Genomic DNA, 25,334 nt, shown 5'->3' with positions numbered 1-25,334 from the left:
CAGTTACAGGATCCTACGGCCAAATTGACATCTGATTTCCCTCATGAACTTCAGCACGTCAACAAGACTTTACACATATTGATTACTTTTTAAACTGGTGTCATTTAAAATTGACTTTCCAACAGCTGAGTGAAGGACAAATCAGGATTTCAAAAGATGCACAGACACAAATACATGCAAAGTAAGTCTCAAAGGACTAGACTGGCTCAGCAAGAGCAGTGGCTAGAATACGGCAATTAATGCTTTTGATGGATGCAATGTTACAATAAAGGCGACATGCAGTGTTTTAAATTGTACTTGGTTTGTTGTTAAGGCCATGTCTGAAACGCAATCAACGAAAAATGTAACCCTGGCAATGTACCTGTTTAGTAGTATCATTGCGTATCTAATCTACTTCTTTAGCTAAAAATCAGCCGCATTTCATTGTGAGACAAGCTGAAATACATGTCAGCCAAAGTCTCTTGTGCATTGTGTTTCTGTGTGCTTATTAGTGCTGAATTGTGATGGATTGCTACCTGCATTATCTGATACTTTACATGATTTTACAAGAACCAGTGGTGTGATTTATTGCGATTGCAGCCGTATCTCGAAACTTTTGGTCTTTTGGCATCTAGAAAGTGTCTGTGCATTTCTGATCATGCATTTTGTTTCACCCTAAGGGATAAGAACATTGTGGATTGTGGATTGTGCTTGTGTGTGTGTGTGCGCAAGTGAATTGCTTCAAGTCAGAGACATTCTCTGTGTGCTATAGATGTCCTAAAGTCCATTACAGACTTGGCTGCCTGCAGTACACTTTTCCAACCTCCATAACATCCTTGTTTAAATTCTCTCTCATTCTCTTTTTCTCGCTTTTCCCCCCATCTTCACCCGCCCTCCCACACCCCCCCCGCTTTACTCTCCAATTTGCTGTGGAGCTCTCTTGCCTGCCTCCTGCTGCGTTGGAGGCAGCCTATGATTTGCCACAGGCAGGAAGTGCGCTGACCAGGCAGTGAAACTCGCCAGTATCCCTGTTCCAAACTGCCTCAGCTCTGGAACCAAGGGATTTACATTAATGTCCTGCAGAGATGACAGTCAAAACCTAATGCTATATATGAGAACAAAAACTGAAGAGAAAAACGGGACAGGGTATAACATGAGTAATGAGAGATGCTTGTGGTTGTGGCACAAATCGTATTCTGTAATGAAATTAAATTGGTGATTTTTTTTTAATGCGGTTTAGGATAGAGTGGATTAGGATCTTTAGTGTGGTGCGATGAGGTTTGCTTGCTGCTGAATATTTGAAAAACAGGTATTTAAAAAGGCCACTATCCCTTTATAATTTGAGGTGAAAACCATTTCAGGTGATTACTGATAAACATTTTTCCTAAAACGCAATCAAGAAAATATGCCATGTTGAAATCAAAGTTATTTTCCCTTCAATCTTCATCTTGATATGAAGTCAAGGCAAATTGTTTTTTTAATTTGCTTTCCAATGCTGCCACTTGATTTGCTTTATAGCCTATACTGCTGAATATTTTCACCTCAGCCTTCCCCCGTCAGTTCTCTCTTTTGCTTTCCTTTCATTTAACTTATCAAGTGAATGAAAACTTGTTAGGTCTGAAGTTTATGTAACTACAAAATATTTAGTATTTTGCATTTTGTACAGTCAATGCATTTACAGGACTTATTTATATATTCAGTTTAATAAATTATTTATTATAGATAGGACTATATACTTTATTAAAATTAAACTGCATGTTTCAGTTGACTGTGAAGTTAGACATCGAACATTGCAATCAAGCGCATGGGGCTGTTTTTCATGTTATGAATTGTATCCTAATTTCCGTTATTACAGTTAAGTTTGACTGAAATAATTCAATTCAAGATTTTATTTTATAAAAATATAATATAATTGTTGGCTATAGGCCATAGAATAGGGCATACGATTATATTATATATAATACGAGAATATTATATTTAGGGATGTCCCGATCAGGTTTTTTTGCCCTCGAGTCCGAGTCCGAGTCATTTGATTTTGAGTATCTGCCGATACCGAGTCCCGATCCGATACTTAATACATAAAAAACGAATAAAGAAGAGTGAAAAAACAGATCCAGGATGTTCCTTATTTTTTATTTAATTCACCTTATTTTAACATTCAACAACTCTGTTAACAAACAGAGCACTTCTGTGAGGTAGCTTGAACAATCAAGTAATACATAAATTCTTCACTTTTGGACTTTAGTGCAACAGTAAATATAAAAAAAGTCTAATATATAAACAAATAGCACCTCAACTTAAAATACCCGGCAGGCATGTAAACAAATAAAAAATAAAAGTGCTACAGTGTTTGCAAAGCCAGTAATGTGCTTTTAGGAACTGCACTCCTAACTCTTACGCCGGTTTCACACTGCACTGTTAGCAGAGCGTGCAGTGCGTATTTTTTTCGCCGCCCATGTTAACAGATTAAACCAGGCTTTAGAGCATTCACACCGCGCGCAGAGGTGGCGCGGCAGTGCGTAGCAGAGCAGAAGTGCCGCGATCGTTTCGGCGCCGAGTCTATTTTTGCTGCGCCGCTTTTGCTGAATTAAAGTAACAATACATTGATCATGGCCATAATACACCGCAGTTTTATCCAAAAAGTGCATTGATGATGTCTATTGTGTTTTAAACAGTCAATCAAATGACCAACAGCAATTTAAAAAGAAAACAAATGTCCAAAAACAAACTTGTTGCCAGAACAATAAAAACAAAGATGAACCAAAAGTTATATGAAATTATTAATAAAATAAGCTTCTTGACAAGTCTTTTTTCTTAAATGTATTTAAAAACAAAGCAATGCCAACTTATCCATTATAGAGTACTCTGTCTGTAGCCTACACAACCCGCGGTTCAGCCGCGCATGACAAACGCTGCCAGTGTGAAAGCAAAACGCGCGTGTCCTGCTCCTGCTCACCATACGCACTGCTCCTGCGCTGCTTACGCTCTGCTAACGCGTGCAGTGTGAAACCGGCGTAACTCTGTGCCACCGCATAACTATAGATGTGTAAAAAAATGACACAGTGTTATAATGAGAATATATATACATATATATCCGAGTCCTGATCGGGAGGTAACGTCCGATTCCGATCGAGTCTGAAAACACGTGATCGGGCCCGATTTCCGATCACGTGATCGGATCGGGACATCCCTAATTATATTATCTCCACCTAGCGGAGATCTTGCGTTATGTTTGGATTGTGCTTTTCAAATCAACTGGATGTTAATATATGTTGGGGGAAACAATACGACTGGCTACAATTTATCTGTCTACAATCATTGTTCCCAAGCAATGACACTGTCACAAACAAATGTGTAAGGGGAGTAGCGGCAAGAGGTTATTTACAGTATAAAGCACAATGCATAAAGTGGCTATGCAAAGTGCTTTACAAATAATCAGATGAAAAAAATCGAGAATGTGCGATAAAAGAACATAGAAAAATAACAGATTAAAGTGGGCCTATTATAATGATAAATAAAATATGCTTGCCTTACAAGGCGGTATAACGTTAGCAGTGAGCTAGACCATCTACCTCAGTTTCAGCAACATTCAGTGAGCTGAGGCATGGATCGAATCTCATCCTTGTGCTGGGTTGGATTAATGTCGTCTGTTCTTGTTCTTTACTGATTGGGTGATACCAGTTCAAATTTATTGGCTTTGGAAAAGACAGGGTGGAGATCATTATCATTTAACACTACGCGTCTTGTGACGCGTTATGATACGCGTCATTGGGGACACTGTGTGCCGTAAAAAGCGGCGTTACATGGGCATATAGAGCGCCGTTTTTTTCGCCGCCTCCAAACCGACGAAAAATACGCCGTTGTTTACACAATTCATCGCCGCTTTTTATGGCGTTTCGCTTTTCGGCGGCGTAAAAAGCGGCGTCCTGGCCGTTTAAACGGCGCTTTTTACGGCGTTTTTTTAACAAAACGACGTAGGAAAGTGGCGAAATATGACCCATTAGGCGTTCCATAGATAATCGCGTCAAAGCAGCTGGTACACGGCACGACTGTGCTGCACGATTTTTATCCCGAGCCGGCAGCAATCACGTGAGAGAGAGGTGTGTGTGACAGTGTATGCGCACGCTGTATGGTTGCTGCCACTGAGGTATAGCCCCACGTGGTTGTGTATGATTTGGTAATAGGGGACAGCTGGTGAAAATCGGGCCAACTCCCCGAATTTTTTAAACATGTTTAAAAATGATCGGGAGGTCGGGGAGGTGCTCATAACGTGCTCGGCTCGGCTCGTAATTCCTCTCACACGCTGCGAGCCGCGACCATGTGAGCATCACCGATTCCAGTCGATTTCTCCCGAGTTAAAAAAATCATCTGCGAGCTCTTAAAAACAGCAAAAATCGCACCGTGTACGCCCGCCTTAACCCCCCGAACCCCACCCCCACATCATTCTTGTCGGTTATTGGCTGGAACAGTTTGTTATGTTTCGTGCTGCAGGTCGCTCTGTTTGTTGCTCAGTTTGTTTTTGCTGCAGTTTGTGGAGCGTGGGCTGTCTGCAGAGACCGTGTTTTTTACAGTGTGTTCAGGGGACAGGCAGCTAGCGGATAGTGAGGAGATGTTTGCGGTATGTGAAAAAAAATGTTTTGGCCTAAAAAACGCGTGAGATCACTTATAGCACCTTTAATATTGATTTATAATGAACGTATGTATTGAATGTATATGTGTATGTAAGTAGATTAAAGTACTGTTTGCTGTTTGTGAATGTTTTTGAATTCAATACAGGCACATAGGCTATTATGTGTGTGTGTGTGCATTTATTTATGACCGTTATTTCTGAAATATAAGTAAAAAAATGTTAAAATGTAAAACGTAATGCAACTTAAATTCTAAAGTGCCTTATATAGGCTAATGCAGTTAAACGTACTGTATGGAATTTTTCGCCACTAGGGGTCGCTAACCTATTTACAATAACAAAGGCGTAGATTGATGACGCAACATTTGCTAAGAATTATGGATCTTGTCGTCAACGTCAAGCCGACCGATCTAATAATGTTTATGGATGAGTAAATACATTGATGCTTTTATCATGACTATGATATGAAGCAGTTCGGGATTGCTAAGAGACAGCTATCAGCTCCACACGCGACGCGAGTCCCGCGGATATAAAAGGAATATGGACATTTCATTCTACCGAACTACACGCAGAATTACTACTCACAGGTCAGTTTATTAGACAAATTAAACTTGTGAGGTAACGCAGCGCTGTTTCACTTGGTCTAACATTACACTATCACACTAAACTGCATTTAAATGTGTTGAAATGTATTAGTCTGTCTGTATGAGACTAGCAGTAAACTAGATCAACATTAGAATAACATACAGATCATATTCTGACATTTTATCATTGTTGAACTATAAAACATTGATTAGTTTTATGTAAATGTGCTCACCTGTTTAATAAAGTACATGTAGGAGCGGTCGAAGTCTCGGACGTGGAGCTCTCGTTTATATACTGTCTATGGGAGCTCTAGGCATCTCGAAAACACCGCGCTGATATTGATTCTCGTTTTAGTTCTCCTTTTTTTATCCAAAGTCTGCTTGCCATGGTCCATAATGTTTGAACGAAACGACAACAGCGTGCAGATAGACATTGCGAACTACACATTTGTCCACTTCTGTCGCCTTGGTTACAATCAGACGGCTCTGGTTCATAGCTCTGGTTGCTATGGCAGCACAAGCAAACCAGGGACAACGCGGATATGGCGCCATTGACGGCGACAAAACGGAAATAAAGAAACGGGACGTGTCTTCAAATTAAATTACAAATTTCTCCTGGTTTGAATGTTGTTGGAAACAGTCGGGATAATGTAAGTACACAACTAAAAAAAATATATAACATAGATATAGTGATTTTTGCTATTTTTAAAGCAAAAAACGTACATATTGTGCCTTTAATGCAATGCATGCAAAACATGCGCAAAACTCACATTTGGTTTCATTTCCCACACGCCGATATGATAGTTTGTTTACTAAAATAGATCTTTTTTTATAATTTTAATTTCTATTCTGAATAGTGTTCAATTGAAAGTGTTGAGGAGTGAGGGGAGCTAAAATGTTACAGTAACATTTTTAATTTACTGGTATTTTACATAATTTCTTAATGTAATAATGTAACTTGTACACATATGCAGCCTATCTTGAACCTGTGTAACTTATAGTCGTGCGGAAATTATGTATATATTTATATATATATATATATATATATATATATATATATATATATTTATATGAGCATGGAGGAGCTATCTTTAGAACATAGGACGTAAGTAAAAAAAAAAGCCCATGGCAGTGCCGTGTGAGACATATCAGTGTAATGTTTTTTTAATAAGACCTGTGATCTCTGTATTCTGTTAGTGAGTGCTATCATTACCTATATAACCTCGCTCCCACCTCTTTAAATGTTGTAGTTTTGCTTAATCATTTTAAGATACATGCTGAAACAGATTTTCACAAATGAATTCCTTTGCCCATTGAATTGAGATTAAACAAAATAGTCATAGAGAACATCGTCATCTTGCAAGAGTTTATATTGGATGTCTTATTGATATTAAAGTAATGATTCAAGAACCATTAAACCCTTTAGTCATCTCTGAGGAAGTTGCACATCCTAGTAGATGATTTTAGACAGAATATCTGATATAACCGTTAAAGCTCTAAATTAAATCTCACCGGCAAACCTCTTCCAGCAAGTCCAAGAAAAGCACAGCCTTGAGGTCATGAATACTGAAAAAGACGAACACAAGTGGATGTGTCTTCCTCCAGGCCTGTGCACATCTGTGTCTGCTGCATCGCATCTCCACCGTGATGCGGGGGTGGTGAAAATGACGACCCCCAGACAATAGTGGCACTATCCCAGGGTGCAGCAGTGTAGTGTGGGAACAGGCACTGGCTAATGGAAGCGTGCCCTTGTTTCCCGTCTGTGTTTTTTCTTCCCGTTGTCTCACAGCGAGCGAGTGGCTGGGCTGGGCTCAGGGAGAGCTGTGCAGCGCATGAATTATGCAAAGCTGTCAAAGCAAGCTATTGTCGGTGGTGGCGGCCACACTAAAGCTCAGAACGGGTTGGGTGGAGGGTTAGCGGCGATGGAGGGGAGGGGTTCTGTATTTCTTCGGGTTATGTGCACTTAGTATCCTGGAGCGAACTTTAGTGGCTGGTCTTTGACTGTGGAGGTCAATTTGAAAGATCCGGGCAGGAGGATTAAAGAAAGGCTTTTAGACGAAGAAAAGGGGAGTGAATTGATGGAGAGAAGGACGTTGCTGATGCAGACTTAAAAATGATTTTGATTCAGTTAAAGTGTCATGCATTCTAATGAGATGCTAGCACTGGAGAAACCCACTTATATTTTCACCTATATTGTGTGTGGAAGGGTGGATGTTAAATGAGTTCTTAATCTTAACCTTAATGTAGGGAGTTATAAAATTTATGATTGTGCGGTTCTATATAATCATAGGCATAAATAAACAATGCGGCCGCCATAGATGTTAACAGCACAGTGTCATCTCGGTACTCTGTCACAGAGAGAGATCTTACAGACTACCACAGAGAATTTATTATGTACACCGTATTAAATAATGAGCAGGATTACTCACTGTCTGTATGTTGAAACCATGTCATTAATGATGACCAAAGCGCTTTCTAGAAATTGGACAAAGTAGCTACTTACTGTATCAGGTTATTTTATTGCGTGCATTTTGTTTGCAGCAACCCTCTCCCAAGAGGCAACTCATTTGGAGTGATGTATGATTTGTCCCATTCTTAAGTTGCATCTGGTAAATATATAAATCAGGGATGTGCAGATTTAACTCTGGATGTTTGTTCCAGTCTCATGTTTCTGCCTGAGTCAGATGCTAAGCCTGTGTGGACCTGCGAGACTATATGTTTTGTTAGAGTACCACAAAAACAGAAAATACAGCAAAGATTATTAGGTGAGACTGTTTGTGAGATTAATATAGGTCTATATGGAGTGCATCAGCTTTTTCCACTCTGTTCTGGCCATAATTCCCTTCAGAGTAGTTTGGTTCAATTGAATTTGTTTAACTTGCACATCTTTACTTTCTGAAATAAAATAATTAGTTTCTTACAGTATTTCAGTTAGATACAATGCAAAATATTTGTATAAAATAATAAGCCGTATGCCCAAAAAAGTTTACTGTAGATGAAGTCCTTATTCTTTGTGTTTAAATTGGGTGATCTTTTTCATTCATGTCTCTTTGGCCAATTTGTCATTATTCATGAGAAATTTCCGTTCCTATAGAGCGACACTACATTGCAGCATGCATCTCTTTTTAGAAGATACATCTCCTCTTAGAAGTTCACTTAAAGTTACTTTTTACTAAGGATGATTGTGTGCAATGTTCCGGTTGAAAAGCTTGTTAGTTATCCTATCTGCTGGCACTCTGAGCTGGAGTTTTTTACAGCCAGACCATCTCCCCCTTGGCCTTCTTTCACCAAGCAACCATCCCATGTCTCACTGGATGAGCCACTTCGAAGCAAATTTATATACTCCAGAGAAGTAACTGGATACTGTTTAAGTCTGTGGTCTCTTAAAAAAGCCCACATTTTATCCATTTCTAGCCATATGTTTCCATACCAAAATAGTTAAAACAAGCAGAAAAGTCTAACCTATTTGCCTGGAAGTTTGCATATTAGGTAGGATACATCATTACATCTTGTATTTACATTTCGTTTCTCATATTTCTGACATGAATAAATAATAAACCATATTACATCAGTTTGAATAAGAACAAATTTACTCTGGTATTCTCTGGATGTTGATTTTTGAGAAGTTCAGAGAAATAATGAGAAAAGACGTTCCAAGGTGAAGCAAATGAATGCATAGGAAACATACTGTGGATTAGTTCTTTTAGAAGATGTTTTCTCATTAACAGTCATTGGAGGTATGATGGTGGTTCTTCTCATTTTAATAAATATCCATTTGTAAATTTTGAATGACTTCAATGGCACCTAGTAAAAACATCTTGATCATACCTAGTTTTTAAATAAATAAATAACTTATTTCTGTTGCATTCATCCATTCCATCTGCCTCTTATTAATATTGGAATTAATTAGTCTAAGGTCAGAGGGTAGACTGAGCAACGATGTTTTCAACACTGATTTAAAAAACACATTTAATGTTTAACTGAACATCCTGTATATGGTAAATGCACTAAATGCTAAGCACAAAGTTGTCAGATTTGCTGTGGAGTCATTCTGCAATCTCTGAAATCCATTTGTTGTTGTTTTTCGAACTTTCTGTTGTTCGTTGAGTGCTATCTGAATTATTCTAAAGGATTTGTCTGGATCTATCCTGTTCTGGAAAGCTGTATATGATGTTTGTGCACACCTAATGGATTCACAATAACTGAGAGCTCCACCAGATAAGGCACCTTGACTTTGAACCAACGCAGTCACCCATGGTTAAATAAATTGGTGGCAACCTTCATGACCCATCTTTCTTAGCTGAAGCGCATTGGGTATTCTGCGGATGGTGTGAGAGTGTGGGTCTGGTGGCTTAAAGTGCACATCTACAGCAAGTCTCTTTGTTCAGTAATTACATTTCATTGGGACTAGCTGCGGATATCGGATTTCACCTCTGACCCCAAACTCCATAAATAATGATCATCATAGTAATGTCAGCCAACAAGCCCAGTGCTATCCAGATGTTGTATACCAGGCTTCCTATCTTCATCTCACTTTGTGAACCCCAGATCCAACTTATCAACCTTCTACACCAAAACCAGTGCATTTCTTGTGTACTTTCATCAGACAGCACAGCATTTTTATGAGCACACGATGGTTATGCCTTATTATTATATATGTTGTGTCATTATCAGCAAAAGCAATTTATGTGCATCCTTGAAAAACATTTTATGGACGGCACTGTTTTTAATACATGGAAAAAAAAAACTTTTATTCAGAGATGTTTTTTTTCTTGTATCAATACTAAATGGTTTTAGTTTTTTGATAATAGTTATTCATTTTGTTTTTGTCATGAATATAGCCTTTCTGATGACATGGAATTAAAAAAACAAACAAACAAATGGATCAATAAAATAATTAATACATAAGTCCTGAGTTTTGAAAAGATATTAAAGGGATAGTACGGTGGCCGAGAGAGCTCAACGCGCTGCAACTGAAGAAAACACATGCAAATAGAAAAACACCTGCAAATTAAGAAAACATCTTCATCAGTTTCACAACACATGTGTGCTCCAAATACTCAACACAACCAAATACAGAAACGCGCTGCAAAAGTTCACAACACAACCAAATACAGAAACGCGCTGCAAAAGTTCACAACACAAACAAATACAGAAACGCGCTGCAAATAGGACAGAACACAACGGAAATGTTTCCGGGGAACCCAATAAGTGACGGACCCGGCTAGGACGTGCTTACAGCTGTCTACTTTTATTATTATTTAATTTTTTTGCAAAACATACAGAGATGACACGTTTATGACATACAACTTTGTATACAATATACAAAATGTATTTACAATATGTTCAATGTCATAAGAATACTAAAAAGAACAATGAGCTGAAGACTAAAATAAATAAATAAATAAAAAAAGATAGAGAAAAAGAACATGAGGGAAAGACAATAATCTATACATCAGTTACATTGTACACATTTTGTCATGTTATGTTAAAATAAGTTTCATAAGAAATGTTAGAATGCAGCTAGGGTCCAAATATGAGACGGCAAGTTTTAAAGTTTTAGAAAAAGTTAAAAAAAAAAAAAAAAAAAAAAAACTCCCCTTTCCCTCTTAACCTCACTTATTGGGCTTATGCTACTCTGAATAATGCCTGAACTTTGTATCTTGAGCACTTCTTGCGCTGCTTTTTGTTTTTGCCTCTTCATGATGACTCGCTTAATCTAGTCCTACTTTGTAAGTCGCTTTGGATAAAAGCGTCTGCTAAATGACTAAATGTAAATGTAAATGTAAAGTTGAGACACTCACACACAGATATAACGCATATTTTAAAAACTTTGTTGTATAAAATGTATATTTATTTGCAACAGTTATGTTAACAGCAATAATACTATATTTCTGGTAAGAACAGCTATTCAGCTGATGGACACGCGCTGCGTTGTCATGGGAACATCCCAGGTGAAAATAATGAGGAAATTACGTTGTCTTTCGTTGCTCCCTTCATCAACATAATGGCACACAAGTGCCCCGCTCCCTCCAAAGTGCCCAATTCAAGGGCTCTGCCGTCTGCCCTTTTAAGAGAGTAGGGCATAGGTAAAGCTCACGAGCAATAAGCACGTCCCAGCCGGGTCCGTCACTTATTGGTTTCCCCGGAAACATTTCCGTTGTGTTCTGTCCTATTTGCAGCGCGTTTTTGTATTTGTTTGTGTTGTGAACTTTTGCAGCGCGTTTCTGTATTTGTTTGTGTTGTGAACTTTTGCAGCGCGTTTCTGTATTTGGTTGTGTTGTGAACTTTTGCAGCGCGTTTCTGTATTTGCTTGTGTTGAGTATTTGGAGCACACATGTGTTGTGAAACTGATGAAGATGTTTTCTTAATTTGCGGGTGTTTTTTTCTATTTGCATGTGTTTTCTTCAGTTGTAGCGCGTTGAGCTCTCTCGGCCACCGTAGGATAGAGATATATAGAGATACGCGGATGGGGTATTAGTTCATCCGCAGCCGCATCACAAAACTCATCATCCGCACCAACGTTTTTTGACCAGAATTCAAAGCCGCACCCACCCGCCATCCGCTGATTGTTTTGCGGTCTATGGACGATGCAATGCTCTGCTGATGCGAGCTGCAAGAAAGCCCTTGTCTGTTCTAGAAAGGATGCAGCAAAGATATTTAATGCTAATGTATGAGACATAGGCCTACGCTGAGTTTCATTCATTTATGATGAGATGCGCTCTAGTTCAACTTCACAATGCAATGCAAGTGAACGCGGCGCATCGGAGCCTCGATGTCACGGTTATTATATTGTCTTATTATATTAAATACATGCAATTGGTTGATGAAACATTTATTAAAATTATTATACAATTTGTACAAAACGAAATTCGCTTTAAAGAAAGGCTTTCTACAAAGCAAAACTTAATGAAGTGGTAAAAATCATGTCTGACGATTTACAAAACAGAACTTCATTAAGTGGTAAAAACCATGTCTCCCGATTGCAAATGTTCATTGCTAATGTTTATTATTGCAAATGTTTTTCATTTGTTTAATAAATCTCATGATGATGGCACATCACTATATCATAGTTTTTATTTCTATCTCAAATGATTGGCGGTCGGTCAAGGGGTACTTGGCAAAGAATCAAATACAGTTGGAAACGACATAGACCATTAATAACACAGACTGTTAACAATTGTTTTTAATTAGTATTTAAACATTCTCTATGATAAAAAATGTTTGTAAAAAATATTTTAATAACATGGTTTTGGCGGTTATAGAGTTCTAATGACGGTGTTCAACTATAACCGTCGGTCTCACGGTTATATACTAACCGTCACACCCCTATTCAGATTATTTAAATGTTCTTTACACTAAGAAAATAACAGTTATTAATGGCTTTGCTGTGAAAACACCATGGAACCTTTGATTTTTAAAAGTGAGTATGATTTTTCTTCTCAAATTTTAGTTTTTAGTTAACTGTCCCTTTAACTTGAAAGTGAAATGTTGTATTTGCTTTACATTTGGTTGATAATTTACAATTGTAATCTGTTTTATTTTCTTCTGATTTATTGGTCAACCATAGAGTCCAGGGTCACTATCCACAGTAACTTGCATTCTTACCTTTTTCAGTTACGCCAGATGGTCGGGCATCTAATTTAGTGAAGTCGTTGCCATTAGATCATCATAAGTGAGGTATAGTCAAGTGACATCTTCTTGCCTGGTTGCCTCTTGCTATAATATAGTTCCCACTGGCCCCTCTGCTCACTGCTGAGTCTTTGCTTTTCAATGGCCCCATGGGTCAGTGCCCACCTGAGCATGATATGACCGCCAAAGCTATACTGTGATTTATATCTCTGCTTCTCATTCCTTCTAAACTTTTCTAAGTGGGTGATTTCTAGCCTGTATTTGCTAAACCCATGCCACCAACATTTTTAGGTGTTCTTGATTGAAAGGTGTACTATTTCTAAACAAGCTCTTGATGAATAAAAGACATTTGAGAGCACAATTAAAAAATTAATTTGATGTGCTTACTAATCAGCCATCGTGCTTTTTGTCTTAAACTTATGGACTTGGTGACCAGCTTTAAGGACATTTAGAGCTAGACCAGTATGTCTGAGCCTCCCTTGCCCCTAGCTAATCTAAATTGATCCGAATGTGGGGGCCGTGTTACCCGAGGATAACTCAGTGGGTGCTGTCCAATGCAATGAAGGATCGCGGGATTCTGCTGGTGTGCTCAGGCAACCCACTGTGCCTTTGCCCAACATCACACTCAAACGAGAGAATAAAATGACCAGTACTAGAAGACAACTATATTTAATTTATCTAGCTGAAATATTGTCAAGTAAATTATAGCTCACTCTCTCTTTCTGAGAAGATCTTTTTGATGCCCGCACACCATTTATTTTACCCCAATCGTATCCCATTACTGTGGCCGTATGCAGTAATGCTGACCGCTGTTTCCTACAGTGTTTTATTATCCTCATTTTTTCTCTTGTCCTCTTTATAGTGCTTTAAACTGACTGTGGGGTCTCTAGGCAAACGCGTTCTGCACTTGTGTCTGTGTGTAGACTTTTCCACTAGATAAGATAGACGACACTCGAGAAGAAGCCCTGGAATATCCTTAAACTTACACAGTGAAACTCAAGCAATTCTCCAGAGCTTTGTTGAACGGTTTTGGCACAAACCTCCCAGAAAACCTACTAAAGGCTTACAAGTGTGTGTGGATCTTTCATGACAAAGCTAGTGTAATGAAAGCGAGCATTTTTAGTATCACTTCGTTTGACTTTGCATTTGCTCGAAAATGCTGCATTTTTTTCTTTCTTTGGAGGACTGGGTTGAATTCTGTTTCAATATGGTTGAATTATGGGCCATGAAAATTCCTCATTTACTCACCCTCATAACATTCCAAACTTTTTTCTGTGGAGCACAAAAGAAGATATTTTTTTTTAAGTTAAAGGAATAATTCACCCAAAAATGAAAATTTTGTAATCATTTACTCACCCTGAAGCTGTTCCAAACCTGTATGAATTTCTAAAAGAAGATATTTTGAAGAATATGGGTAACCAAACAGTTGATGGACCCCATTGACTTTCTACATTGGATGTCAATGGGGGCTGTCAACGGTTTGGTTACCAAATTTCTTCTTCAGAAGAATGAAATTGGGTGAACTATCTCTTTAAATTGTTTGGGTGAACTATCCCTTTACGTATTTAAATGTCTTTTTTGTATATAATATAATTGCTTAAAATATTGAGAATGTAAATTCACACACTCAAAAAAAAAAAAAAAACTAGTTGCTGCGCCCCCTCTTACTTTGTCTTGGTGACTAATTGTTTTTCTAAGGCTGTACAAGGAACATGATGAACTAAGCAGGAGTGACATTTCTTTAAAGCTTTGTTTCTTTCTTTTATTCCCCTCTTTACGTGTTTCTTTCCCTCACCAAGCAGTGTTTTTTTTTGTCTCTAAGCAGGGGGAGTGGAACTAAGAGTGGAGAAAGAGGTGCACAGACAGACTGACAACTGGAAAAGAGCAAACTAGAACAGACAGAAGCAAGAGAGAAGCGTAGAAAAGGAGGAACACAGCATGAATGTAACATGGAGGTGAAGGAGCGTCGGCCTTACTGCTCTCTCTCTCGGAGCAGGAGAGAACGAGGGAGAGACTTGGAGAGGGAAGGAAACAGAGAGGAGGGGGAGGGCTACAGGGAGGGTCCCGGCAACCGCCGTCACACCGGCTCATCCTCCGTCCTTACCCAGAAATCCTATAGCTCCAGTGAGACGCTGAAGGCCTTTGATCAACACCCATCCACCCAGGGGCTTTATGGGCATCGTATGCCAGACATGGTGCCAAGGGACACCGAGGAATGCAGAGCTCCAGGTAAGTGCTCTTTAATATTCACCATATGGACAGGAGACTCTGGAGACCTTCAGGCTTGCAAATGTGATGTTTTTCAAAACCAACAAGGAAAAGAAAAATGGACGTCTGAAATGCTAAAGACAAAACATATAAAAAATAAATAAATAAATAAATAAGAAATACAGTATGCAGCACAAAACTGAGACCTAAGATAACAGTGGCATACTGTGGTACATCACCATCAGCAATGTGACCGAACTTCACCTTGAACTCTAACCCAGACAAGAGCTAAATCTTCAGATTTAATTCAGTCTTATCCAGAAAATAAGTCCCATGTCCTTGGAAAAACATTCTTGACCATAAAAAGGAGACATTATTTTCCAAGTAAATTTTAGGCTGAAGAACATTTCATAATTTTGAATGTAGTTTAGCTTATATTTCTGATTGGATACGCAATAAAATTCCAAGCCTAAAAAAAAAAGCAAACCGCAATTTATTTTATTTTTTTACAATAAACAATACATTTACTAAGTAATGTAAGCCCTCAATGAAATTAATTTGTTCAATTTACTAAGTTTCATATATTATTTCAACATGTCATTGAAGCAGTCTAAATTAAAGTACTTTTAAAACACTCCTGTTAGCCCACTGTATTCAGGTTGGGCATATGGGTTAACTTCATTTTTTTTTAATAGAGCCTAGCAGACACTAATTTGCTGATTATTCACAAACTATTTTATAAATAGTGGAAGGGTAGAATACTGCTCATTCAAATTTAATTTCATTAGAAATACACTTAGTTGGTAAGTTATGCTTTTATAGTGTGCTCTGTAACCTTAGGCTGTTACACTTAGTCCTTAATTAGCAGCCGTGTTTGTGCCTGATCGGCACAAATGCCGAGGGAGAGAAATCTTGCCCATATTCATGATACAAATGTACCGTCATTTTATTTTAGAATCACAGCCTGGCTAAATCGTGGCAGTTTGGTTACCATGGTTTGCAGTATTTCAAAATGTGTATTTCAGATAATGCCCTCATGTGGTAATTAATGTCAGCACTTGTGTTGAGTTATTTTGTTTCGTATCTATGAGTGTACTCGTAATTTAAATTCTTGTGTAATCATTTTGATGTGTCACCAACCCTGTAGGCTTTTAGTCATAAAGCACTCAGCATATGCTAGCAGGCACAATAATATAGTTTTAAAAGCAGAGCTGAAAGAAATCTGAAAGAGTCTCAAGGTGAATTTCAGTCGGAAGTGGAACCATTTCTATTTTGTACTGTGTAGTAATTCCTGTGTTGGGATTTACTACTGTGTTACTGTGTTGGGAAAAACTCCAGTGTTGGAAGAGACTACGCTAAACCACATTCACATTCAGCTGAACAGAAATTCACCTGATAAAAAAAAAAAAAGAGTCAATCAGTAAGTAAGTTAAATAAGCCTATGACAAATAATGCAAACTGATAAGAAAAATGTAATGAAAAAAATAATATAATGATAATGAAAAAAAAAATACTAATGTTCTCCTTTAATATAAAAATGATCAGACAATACTTTTTTTATATGGCTCTTTTTGCCATTTGTTGTATTTTATTCAAGTTGGTATAATTTTGTTCTTTCATATTTTTTAATTAAGATAAATGTTTGAATGTACATTTTTAATGCAGTGCCTGTTTAAATTGAAGCTGAAAATACACTCACTGTCTCTACCTAATTATGGGCACATTTTGATATTAAAAGGAATGTCTAGTAAATTGATATTATATTTTGTTCTGCCAAAACTGTCTGAATGTGATTTTTAGCTTCGCTTGGTTTTGCATTTTGTATCCTGAGTAAAAATGTTTTGAATACTATTTATGTGAAGTTATTCTTTTGAACAAAAGCCACTTTGAATCGAGTATTCACCATTATCTAATTAATTTTACTGTAAAAGGTAATAATAACAAATATAAAGAAGCATTTGCAACATAAATAGGTTATTTTAATAGTTTTCTCTTTTTTACATTTCTGCTCATTTCTGTTTTCTTGTTTAATCGTTGATCTTATTTTTACTATTTTAACTATTTAGTCTATTTAGTTTATTTAGTGTTTTCTTCAATTATTTTCTTCAATGAAATTCGTCTTCGTCAACGAAAAACAAAACAAAAACATAAATCTTACACAAAATAAAAATAAATTATATCCCCCTGGTTTTATAATATGAATATTTTATATTCCCAAATATTTTAATATAAAAGTGTATATACTGCAAGTATAAATGAATAGTGTTTGAATGTTTTTTTTCAGCAAGTTTACAGTATATTCTCTCTGAATTAAGTATGCATTTTGAATCTTGCAGGCCAGAGTCTGTCACTGAGGCAGCTTGGGATATGTGGACCTGCTCCTCGTCGTGGTCTGAGCTTCTGCGCTGAGACCGGACTCAGTCATCATACTCAGCTCAGCGGAGCAGACCATATTCAGAAAGCTGGGGGCATTTCTCCCGAATGCGCCATGCTGTGGGTTAAGCCACACAGACGGGACTCGCGGATGTCTAGCCGGTCCAACTCTGCTTTAACACTCACAGACACAGAACAGGACAACAAATCGGATCAGGAGAATGGTAAGTCCACCTGTGTTTCATTCTCAAATGTAACTTTACATCCTTACATTGGGCAAAATTCCCCGATAGTAAATGTTGGTGACATAAAACTGCAAAAATGGGAAAATACCCCTGAGGAAGTCAAGGCAAAGTCACCTTGAGGCATTCAAGAGCAAGGATGTAATTGGTTAGAGCTAACAATCGGTAGCCAATGATTGGTTGAGATGACAATATTAATGGATTTACTGGTTATGTTTGCAGCCTAAGGGGCACAGTGGGAGTTGTAGGCATTTCAGAGAGAATAACACAATTTCCTGAAGCATATGAGCAAACGGTGCAGAGAACTGCTTGACACTTCCTCTGGGCCTGTGCCGAATCATAGATGGCTAAGTTAAAGTCACTAATATGCGCGTTAGAGATGCGCGGATGAGCTCCGACGTCACCCGAATCCGCAGCCAAAAACAAATCGTCCACCCGCCACCCACCCGGTGTGTTTTCTCTGATTCAAGTATCCGCACCCGACCCGCACCCAATGGTCAAATTACAATTATTTTTGTGTTGTTAGGCGTGATGATAAATGGATGATCATCACCTTCAACAGCGGACTTGGCGATGGCACACACACACACACACACACACACACACGCACATACGCATCACAGCCGTTGCATATTACATATCCAGCACTTGATTCATCCTTGTTAACCATTTCGCTAAAACGCTCCCACACAGTACATTTCTTTCTTTCCTTCCTTTTGTTTTGTTTTTAATTCTTCTTTTTTACTTCGCTCTCGGACCTGCTCCATTTCTGCTTAAAAAAGCGGACCCCGCGCAGTGTATATCTTAAAGAGAGTGCAAATTAGTGCCTGTCTGCCTGGCGAAAAAAAAAATTACATTTTAGACATGCTCATATTTTAGAGAATGTAGTTAATATTTTCGTTAATAATGATTTATCATATCTACCCGCGACCCACCTGAAATTAATCAGAATGTTATTTTTATTACTTGACCCGCCCGATCCGCAGATCAATAGCGTGTGTGGATCCACTGGGCGTTGCTGGGCCTGTGAACAAACGCTACGGTGGATAAAGAGGGGCCCACTGTTTGAAGTGCAAATTGGTGTGCGTTGAAAACCCTAATGCCTTGTGGATTAGGGAGTGTCTTTGAAAAAGCAAACTGTCTATATATGAAATATATACAGTACATATCAAAGCACATACATCTGTATTTTAATTTTTTTTTTTTTCTGAGGACGCATACTTTTTTTTCTTGTGGTGGGCATGATGGACTGTTTTGGACTAGATTTATTTACTATTGTGATTTATTTACTTGGTTTTGCTTTCAAAAGAGAAAAATATTCTGTTCTGAGCTTTTTTCAAATTTACATTCATATATTCACTACTGTGTTGCAAACATATGCAAGATTAGTAGGGAAAAAGGAAAGTAAAGGTTTTAAAATATTTGTTTATTCTGCCATGCGGTGGTTATTTCTGACAGAATGGATATTTATTCTTAAAAGAGGAAAGGAAAAAATAAAGGAATGTAATCTACTCCTACTCACTGCAGGCTAAACATTTCTAATGGATGATCTGTAGTGTCTCTTGTTCAGCATTCACTGCATTGATCAAAGGAAACCGCATCTGAAATGCACACGCTCAATTTTCATGTCACTTTAGACACTATTTATTGCTGCTACTTCCTCGTTTGGTGTGATATAATGTTTAATATAATAAGAATTCAATTCTGAGAAGCTCTTGTCTTAGTATAGTTTATTATATGTACACATTTGTGACTAAAGAATAGCCCAAGTGATATACTGCTATTTAAGTTCACTAACATTTGATATTTAGATTTATAAAGTGGGATGTAAAAGTGGGATGAGTACATTTTGAAAATCTAGGATATAAAATCTAGTGGAAATAAAACATTAGACTTTGAATAATATTATAAACAAAGAAACATTATTTACAACAAATGAATAAGAAATATTTCTGATTCTGCATTATAAACAAAGAAACATTATTTACAACAAATGAATAAGAAATATTTCTGATTCTGCATTTCTAGGTCAAATTTGTGTCACTGATCATGTGAATTATTTTGTGCAAAAGGTCTAAATTTCTTCTGCTGAAGAATAAGTTCATTTTCTTTGTCTCATTCTCAAATCATTCTGAATAACATGACCATCAGATTATACTGTATGTTATTATATGAATAATTTGTAATGAAATTTAATTATATTTTATTAGAAAAATGCTAAACACTTTCACTAGTTTTTATTTGACGTAAAACATTTTCTCGTTCTCAAACTTTTGGAGGCCACTGAACGTGTAATTTGTACCCTGCTTGTTCCCTACTGTATGTATCTGCAAAATAGCCTTGTGTTTTAAAAAAAATACTCTGATGGTTTGTCTGATTCAGACATGGAGGTGAGCAGTAGTATTTGACCAGCATATTCAAAGCTATTTTTCTTCTTTGCTAGGTTGGGTCTGGGACTTGGTCCGTTTGAGTCAAAATATAATGATGTAGCTGAGAGCAGGCTGTCTGCTTCACAGCATTCCATTAAGAGAATGAGGTCAAGTTTCTCTGCACAGTCTTTCAGCTTCTGTATCTTTCCGCATCTTTCCCAAATTCTCTCCAGTCTGCTACGCAAAAACACGTTAAAGCTGTATTATAGCACTCTGTTCTATGTGTCCAGCCTCCTCCAGACGGACTAGTAATTATTACATAAAGTTATAGACAACTCTGGAGAGCGACTATGTTTATTTATTAGTCAGTTGGATGTTTGATGTTTGATGTTGGATGGGGGGGTTTAGTGACAAAATGTTACAATGTTTACATGGTACAATTTCTGGTAAGCTATGCTTTTTTATTATTTCAATTCAGTTCAATTATTGTGATTTGATTTAATATTGACTCATCTGGATAAATATTAGGTAGGCTACACAAGGTAGGCATTCATTTTTCTCAAGAAAAAAACAACTCACCTAATGCTGTAAACATACAGAGAGCCCTATCAGCTGGCAGTAGCCTATTATTTAAGGTTAAAAATAACTCAAATTAAATATAATGCGTTTTTTATTATAATAACAACTTTATTTAATGATATAAGTAAAAATATAATAAATATGTAATATAGTACACATATTTAGCAAAATACTCTCTATAGCTCTTTTTTTCTAGCCAACTAACGTGCTATAGCCCATATTATGGTCATCAAATGGCTTTCCTGAGGTAAATGTTATGTGACATAATTGTTCTCCAGCTGTTTTATTGACCCCTTTGTTTGATTGATTAGTGGATATTATGTATGAGGAATATACATTTCGGTAAGTTGTACTGTATCTTTCAGTGTTCATTCGTGTTTATTTACTAGTAGACTAGTTTACTAGTACACTAGTACTGTAGAGATGATCGGTTCACATGCCGCTATGGGGATCTGTCGCATCACATTTACAAGCGCCAAAACGATATTTATTGTTTGAATTTCGTAATAAAAGTGACAGAATCTGAGAGCTGAGATTTTTTTTCTATCATAACCAACCTGCTCTGTCTAGTCTGTCGGTCTCCGTGACCTCTTTGCTTCGTGATTTTTCTGTGTGTGAGAAAATGGATGTGTGGCGTGAGAGCGTGTGAAAAGTGTCAATTGCATGCGTCTCACGGTGAATGCGTGAGAGTTGGCAGCTCTGGATATAGTCATAGGGTTTTCACAGTCTGTCGTCTTAGGAAAGATCAACCCTTAGTGGTACATAATTTTACAAATATTTTAATAAATGTCATGATAAAAATGATTCTTTATACATTTGACGCAAACAGATTTATTTGTCTGTAGTCCAGGGTCTTACTGTAGGCCTCTCTGTGGCAAGGCTTGAATTTAAGTATGTATTTTTACCCATTTAAGCAATTTCTTTGTTCCTAATGTGTTCCTAATGCAAATTATGCATTATAAAATATGAGAAAATTAAGAAATTCATCCACACAGATGAACAACTGAAAATAAATAATCTTGTCTTTCTCTCTGACCAATTCCACAATCAGTGCGGATGAATTGGCTATACTGTGTTTTTTTTTCTTTCTTTTTTGCATATGTTTGATGCTGTAAAACCAATCGCTCTCATAATCATCAAAGCTGACTTGCAATGGTCTAGATGTGTTGCATTGCATTGCACCTTTGAAAAGAAAGCAGCAGTAAAAATGCTGTGGGTAATGCTTTCAGAGCCGCTTAGCTCCAGGGTGAAAAGCACTACTTAAAACATCATCCTTATAGTACACCTGTTATGTTTCCATCTCCATCGCTCCATTACTGATATTCCTCTGCCTTGTGTATCAGGTAGTTTTGCCCTTGTTTGCAATAAACCGATTAAATGGTTACATGCAGATAATTGTTTAACAAATTTTGATCAGTCTTCATTATGCATCATCACTCATTTAGCAGCAAGGACCCCTTTCTCAGGATTTTTTTTTTTTATCTGCTGTGATTATTAGGGCATTCTGTTGTGACAGTTAGATTGTCTTTTACTAGCGGTATAAGTAATTATTAATAGTCAGTAATATATATGTAATTAAAATATTTATTTCTGTACAGATCTTATCATGAAAGCTAAATACGTTTTGGTTGTTCATGTCATTATGTAAAATTCACTGTCACATATGGAGATTTGGGAGCCCCATAATACATGCATGAATGAGCAATCGTGGATGGACACATGGGTTGAGCAATCTCAAAACTCAAAAACTAATGGGGCAAAGAGAAAGACAGAATTTTGCTGCTCATGCATTAGCATTGGATATAGCAGTGGAATAGTAGTTTGGATTTAGAACTATTTTGCACATATTTATTTGGCCAAATAGTAAGTGAAATGTGCACACACCCAAGTGGATAGCAATTGATCAAGACGAATGAAGTGACTCTCTTATGGGCACTTTCTCTTTACAGTGATTAAATCCATCCCTATATGATGCTTTTAAAGGGACTGTGCACACAAAAATGAAAATTGTCATCATTTACTCATGTTTTTTCAAACCTGTATGATAAAGTAAGTCATAGAGGTTTAGATCAATGGTGTGTAAATGATGAGAATTTTCATTTTTGGGGGGAACTTTCTCTTTAAGTTGGAAATCTACACCACATACATAGGAAATCTCTCTTTTTTTTAAAGACATAAATACAACCCCTGTGGAGAGTCATATATCAGAGTCTGTTTTAGCTATAAACCATATTTATTGCTGGTATCATTTAAGATTATCCATTTTTAATGAAGCACTTGAAGATATATTGCATAGTCTGAGATTTAGCGTGAGGAACATCCAAACAAGACTCTTTTCAAGATAGGCAATAAAGCAAAAATTCAGTGGTGCTGCTGCTGCTGTGAATGCGTACTGCTGCTGCAGTTCTTTCTTTTCCACAAGCTTTAACTGGATGTTCATGTGAAATTCTGTTGCCCTCTGATATTAATTTGGATCTTGAACTTCATTCAAACTTTTATGAAGGTGGAAAAATGAAATTTTCATTCAGGTAACATAAAAGTTAAAAAGTAAGAACTTCTTGTTCTGAATAAAACACTATATTATCAATCACCAAGCTGAAAGATTATATTCATTACTAAATGAACATTTGTGCATATTTAAAGGGTTAGTTCACCAAAAAATGAAAATTCTGTCAGCAATTACTCACCCTCATGTTGTTCCATCCGCATAAGACCTTCGTTCATCTTCGGAACACAAATTAAGATATTTTTGATGAAATCTGAGAGCTGATCACTTCTCCATAGGCTGCTAGGTGGCCGAAACTTGCTGGCCCAGAAAAGTTATTAAAGAGATCGTTAATATAGTCCAAGTGACTACAGTGGCTCAATCTTAAGTATATCAAGCGACGAAAATACTTTTTGTGCGCAAAAACAAACAAAAATAACGACTTTATTCCACTATTCATTTCCTTCTCTCTGGGCCTCTAGTTGGTTCACATAGTGTTTTTGCGCTGCGCGTCTGTGTTACACGTCACCACGTAGGCTCACTATTGGCCGACGCTGGTCATGTGTGTGATGCGTGATGACGTATAACACAGACGTGCAGCGCCAAAACACTACGTGAACCAACTAGAGGCCCAGAGAGAAGGAAATGAATAGTGGAATAAAGTCGTTATTTTTGTTTGTTTTTGCGCACAAAAAGTATTCTCGTCACTTGATATACTTAAGATTGAGCCACTGTAGTCACTTGGACTATATTAACGATCTCTTTAATAACTTTTCTGGGCCAGCAAGTTTCGGCCACCTAGCAGCCTATGGAGAAGTGATCAGCTCTCAGATTTCATCAAAAATATCTTAATTTGTGTTCCGAAGATGAACGAAGGTCTTACGCGGATGGAAGGGTGAGTAATTACTGACAGAATTTTCATTTTTGGGTGAACTAACCCTTTAAGGGAGCTGTAAAGGGAATATATTAATGTTAGAGACTTACTTATTAAGTGAACCTTCAAGCAAGACCTCACACAAAACAAAAAAAAGAAGAGGAGAAATATGGTTGTCAAAACATTAGCAAGCCAGATTTTGTTTTAAAAAAAGTTAGACAAACTTTTTCCCCTTAAAGAACCCTTAGCTAATTTGTATTCTTGTAAGGGATGTTAGAAGCCTATACAGTCTGGCCAAGAAAGACATTGTGACAAAAGTCATCACTGTGAACAAAAGTTAGAGAAGCTTTTCGTTTGGCCAGGAAATAGCCTGGAAACCCAGCTGCCCCCTGCTTTTGTCTGGCCTGATCGCTATTATCAGAGGATAAATGACCCCTATCAGGATCTTCAGTGCCTGTGAAGCTTTCTCTCTGTCTTTCTTTCTTTTGCCCCTGTGCATGTGGGTGTTTGCAGTGTGTTTTCACATGAGAGGAGTGTATATAGGCTCTATGTGTATATACATTCTCATCCCAAGGCCAATGAATGATGCAGTCTCAGTTCTTAAACATCATTATAAGATCAGAGAGGAATCTCTGATCTTAAAATTATGTTTAAGAACTGAGACCGCATTTTCCCTTGTGCACTGTAGTATCTGTTCCACATTTCCATTTAGCTCAATGATGGAGAATCCACATTATCTCTATCAACTATAATGATTTGGACTGGTGAGAAATGCCTTTATGGAAATGCATATCATAACAGACTACTAGGAAAAACTTCTTCACACTCCCAGAGGGGCAGACAGAGGCAGTTCTAGGTATGTGCGTTCATGTAGGCCGTCCCTCACCCGTCGGCAGGATGCTTAACCAACCATCTGTCACGTCTGCGAACATTTCCCCACCTTTCTTTACGACATCAAGGTGTTTGCTCCATTGATCATTGTAGACACCAAGGCCAGCTTGTTTTCCATATGCATTTTCACTTTTCCACAACAATGGCCAAAATGTCCAGGAGTGTACAACTATCATGTGGCAGCTTAGAGATTGAATGAGTCTCTTGCAATGTAAAAGAATCTGGTACAATCTCGACATGGCCAGCAAGCCATTCAAGTGTTGTTTTCTCAGGGTTTTCCTTTTTTTCTGTAGGCAAACTTCAAACAGAAAAGCTGATGAGGGCTGTGTTTGATGCATTCTCATTACTCTGGGTGGCAGGAGAGTTTGGTCTGATGGTCTAAGTTTAGAGTGAGACAGGCGAAACGGGTCACACAGAGTGCCAGTGCAGCTTTAGCTTCATAAGCAGCACAAGACTGATAGAGATAATTACCATTTGTCAAATTGTCTCTT

The 25,334-nt window shown here is 37.5% G+C and overlaps 1 protein-coding gene across 4 annotated transcripts in view; it reads left to right on the top strand.

Moving 5' to 3' along the window:
• Positions 1–25,334, top strand: part of LOC311095208 (teneurin-3) — a 143,681-nt gene that overhangs the window by 3,425 nt on the left and 114,922 nt on the right. For all 4 annotated transcript variants that reach the window (XM_084133622.1, XM_084133621.1, XM_084133620.1 and 1 more), the window contains exons 2-3: positions 14,645–15,051; positions 17,367–17,627. In XM_084133622.1, the coding sequence (XP_083989748.1) occupies positions 14,772–15,051; positions 17,367–17,627 (541 nt within the window). In that variant the 5' untranslated portion in view covers positions 14,645–14,771. The remainder of the gene's footprint in view (positions 1–14,644; positions 15,052–17,366; positions 17,628–25,334) is intronic.

The sequence above is a fragment of the Abramis brama genome, assembly GCF_963993115.1.
Source record: "Abramis brama genome assembly, chromosome: 13".
Classification (NCBI taxonomy): domain Eukaryota; kingdom Metazoa; phylum Chordata; class Actinopteri; order Cypriniformes; family Leuciscidae; genus Abramis; species Abramis brama.
This window is presented reverse-complemented; position numbering and strand designations above follow the sequence as displayed.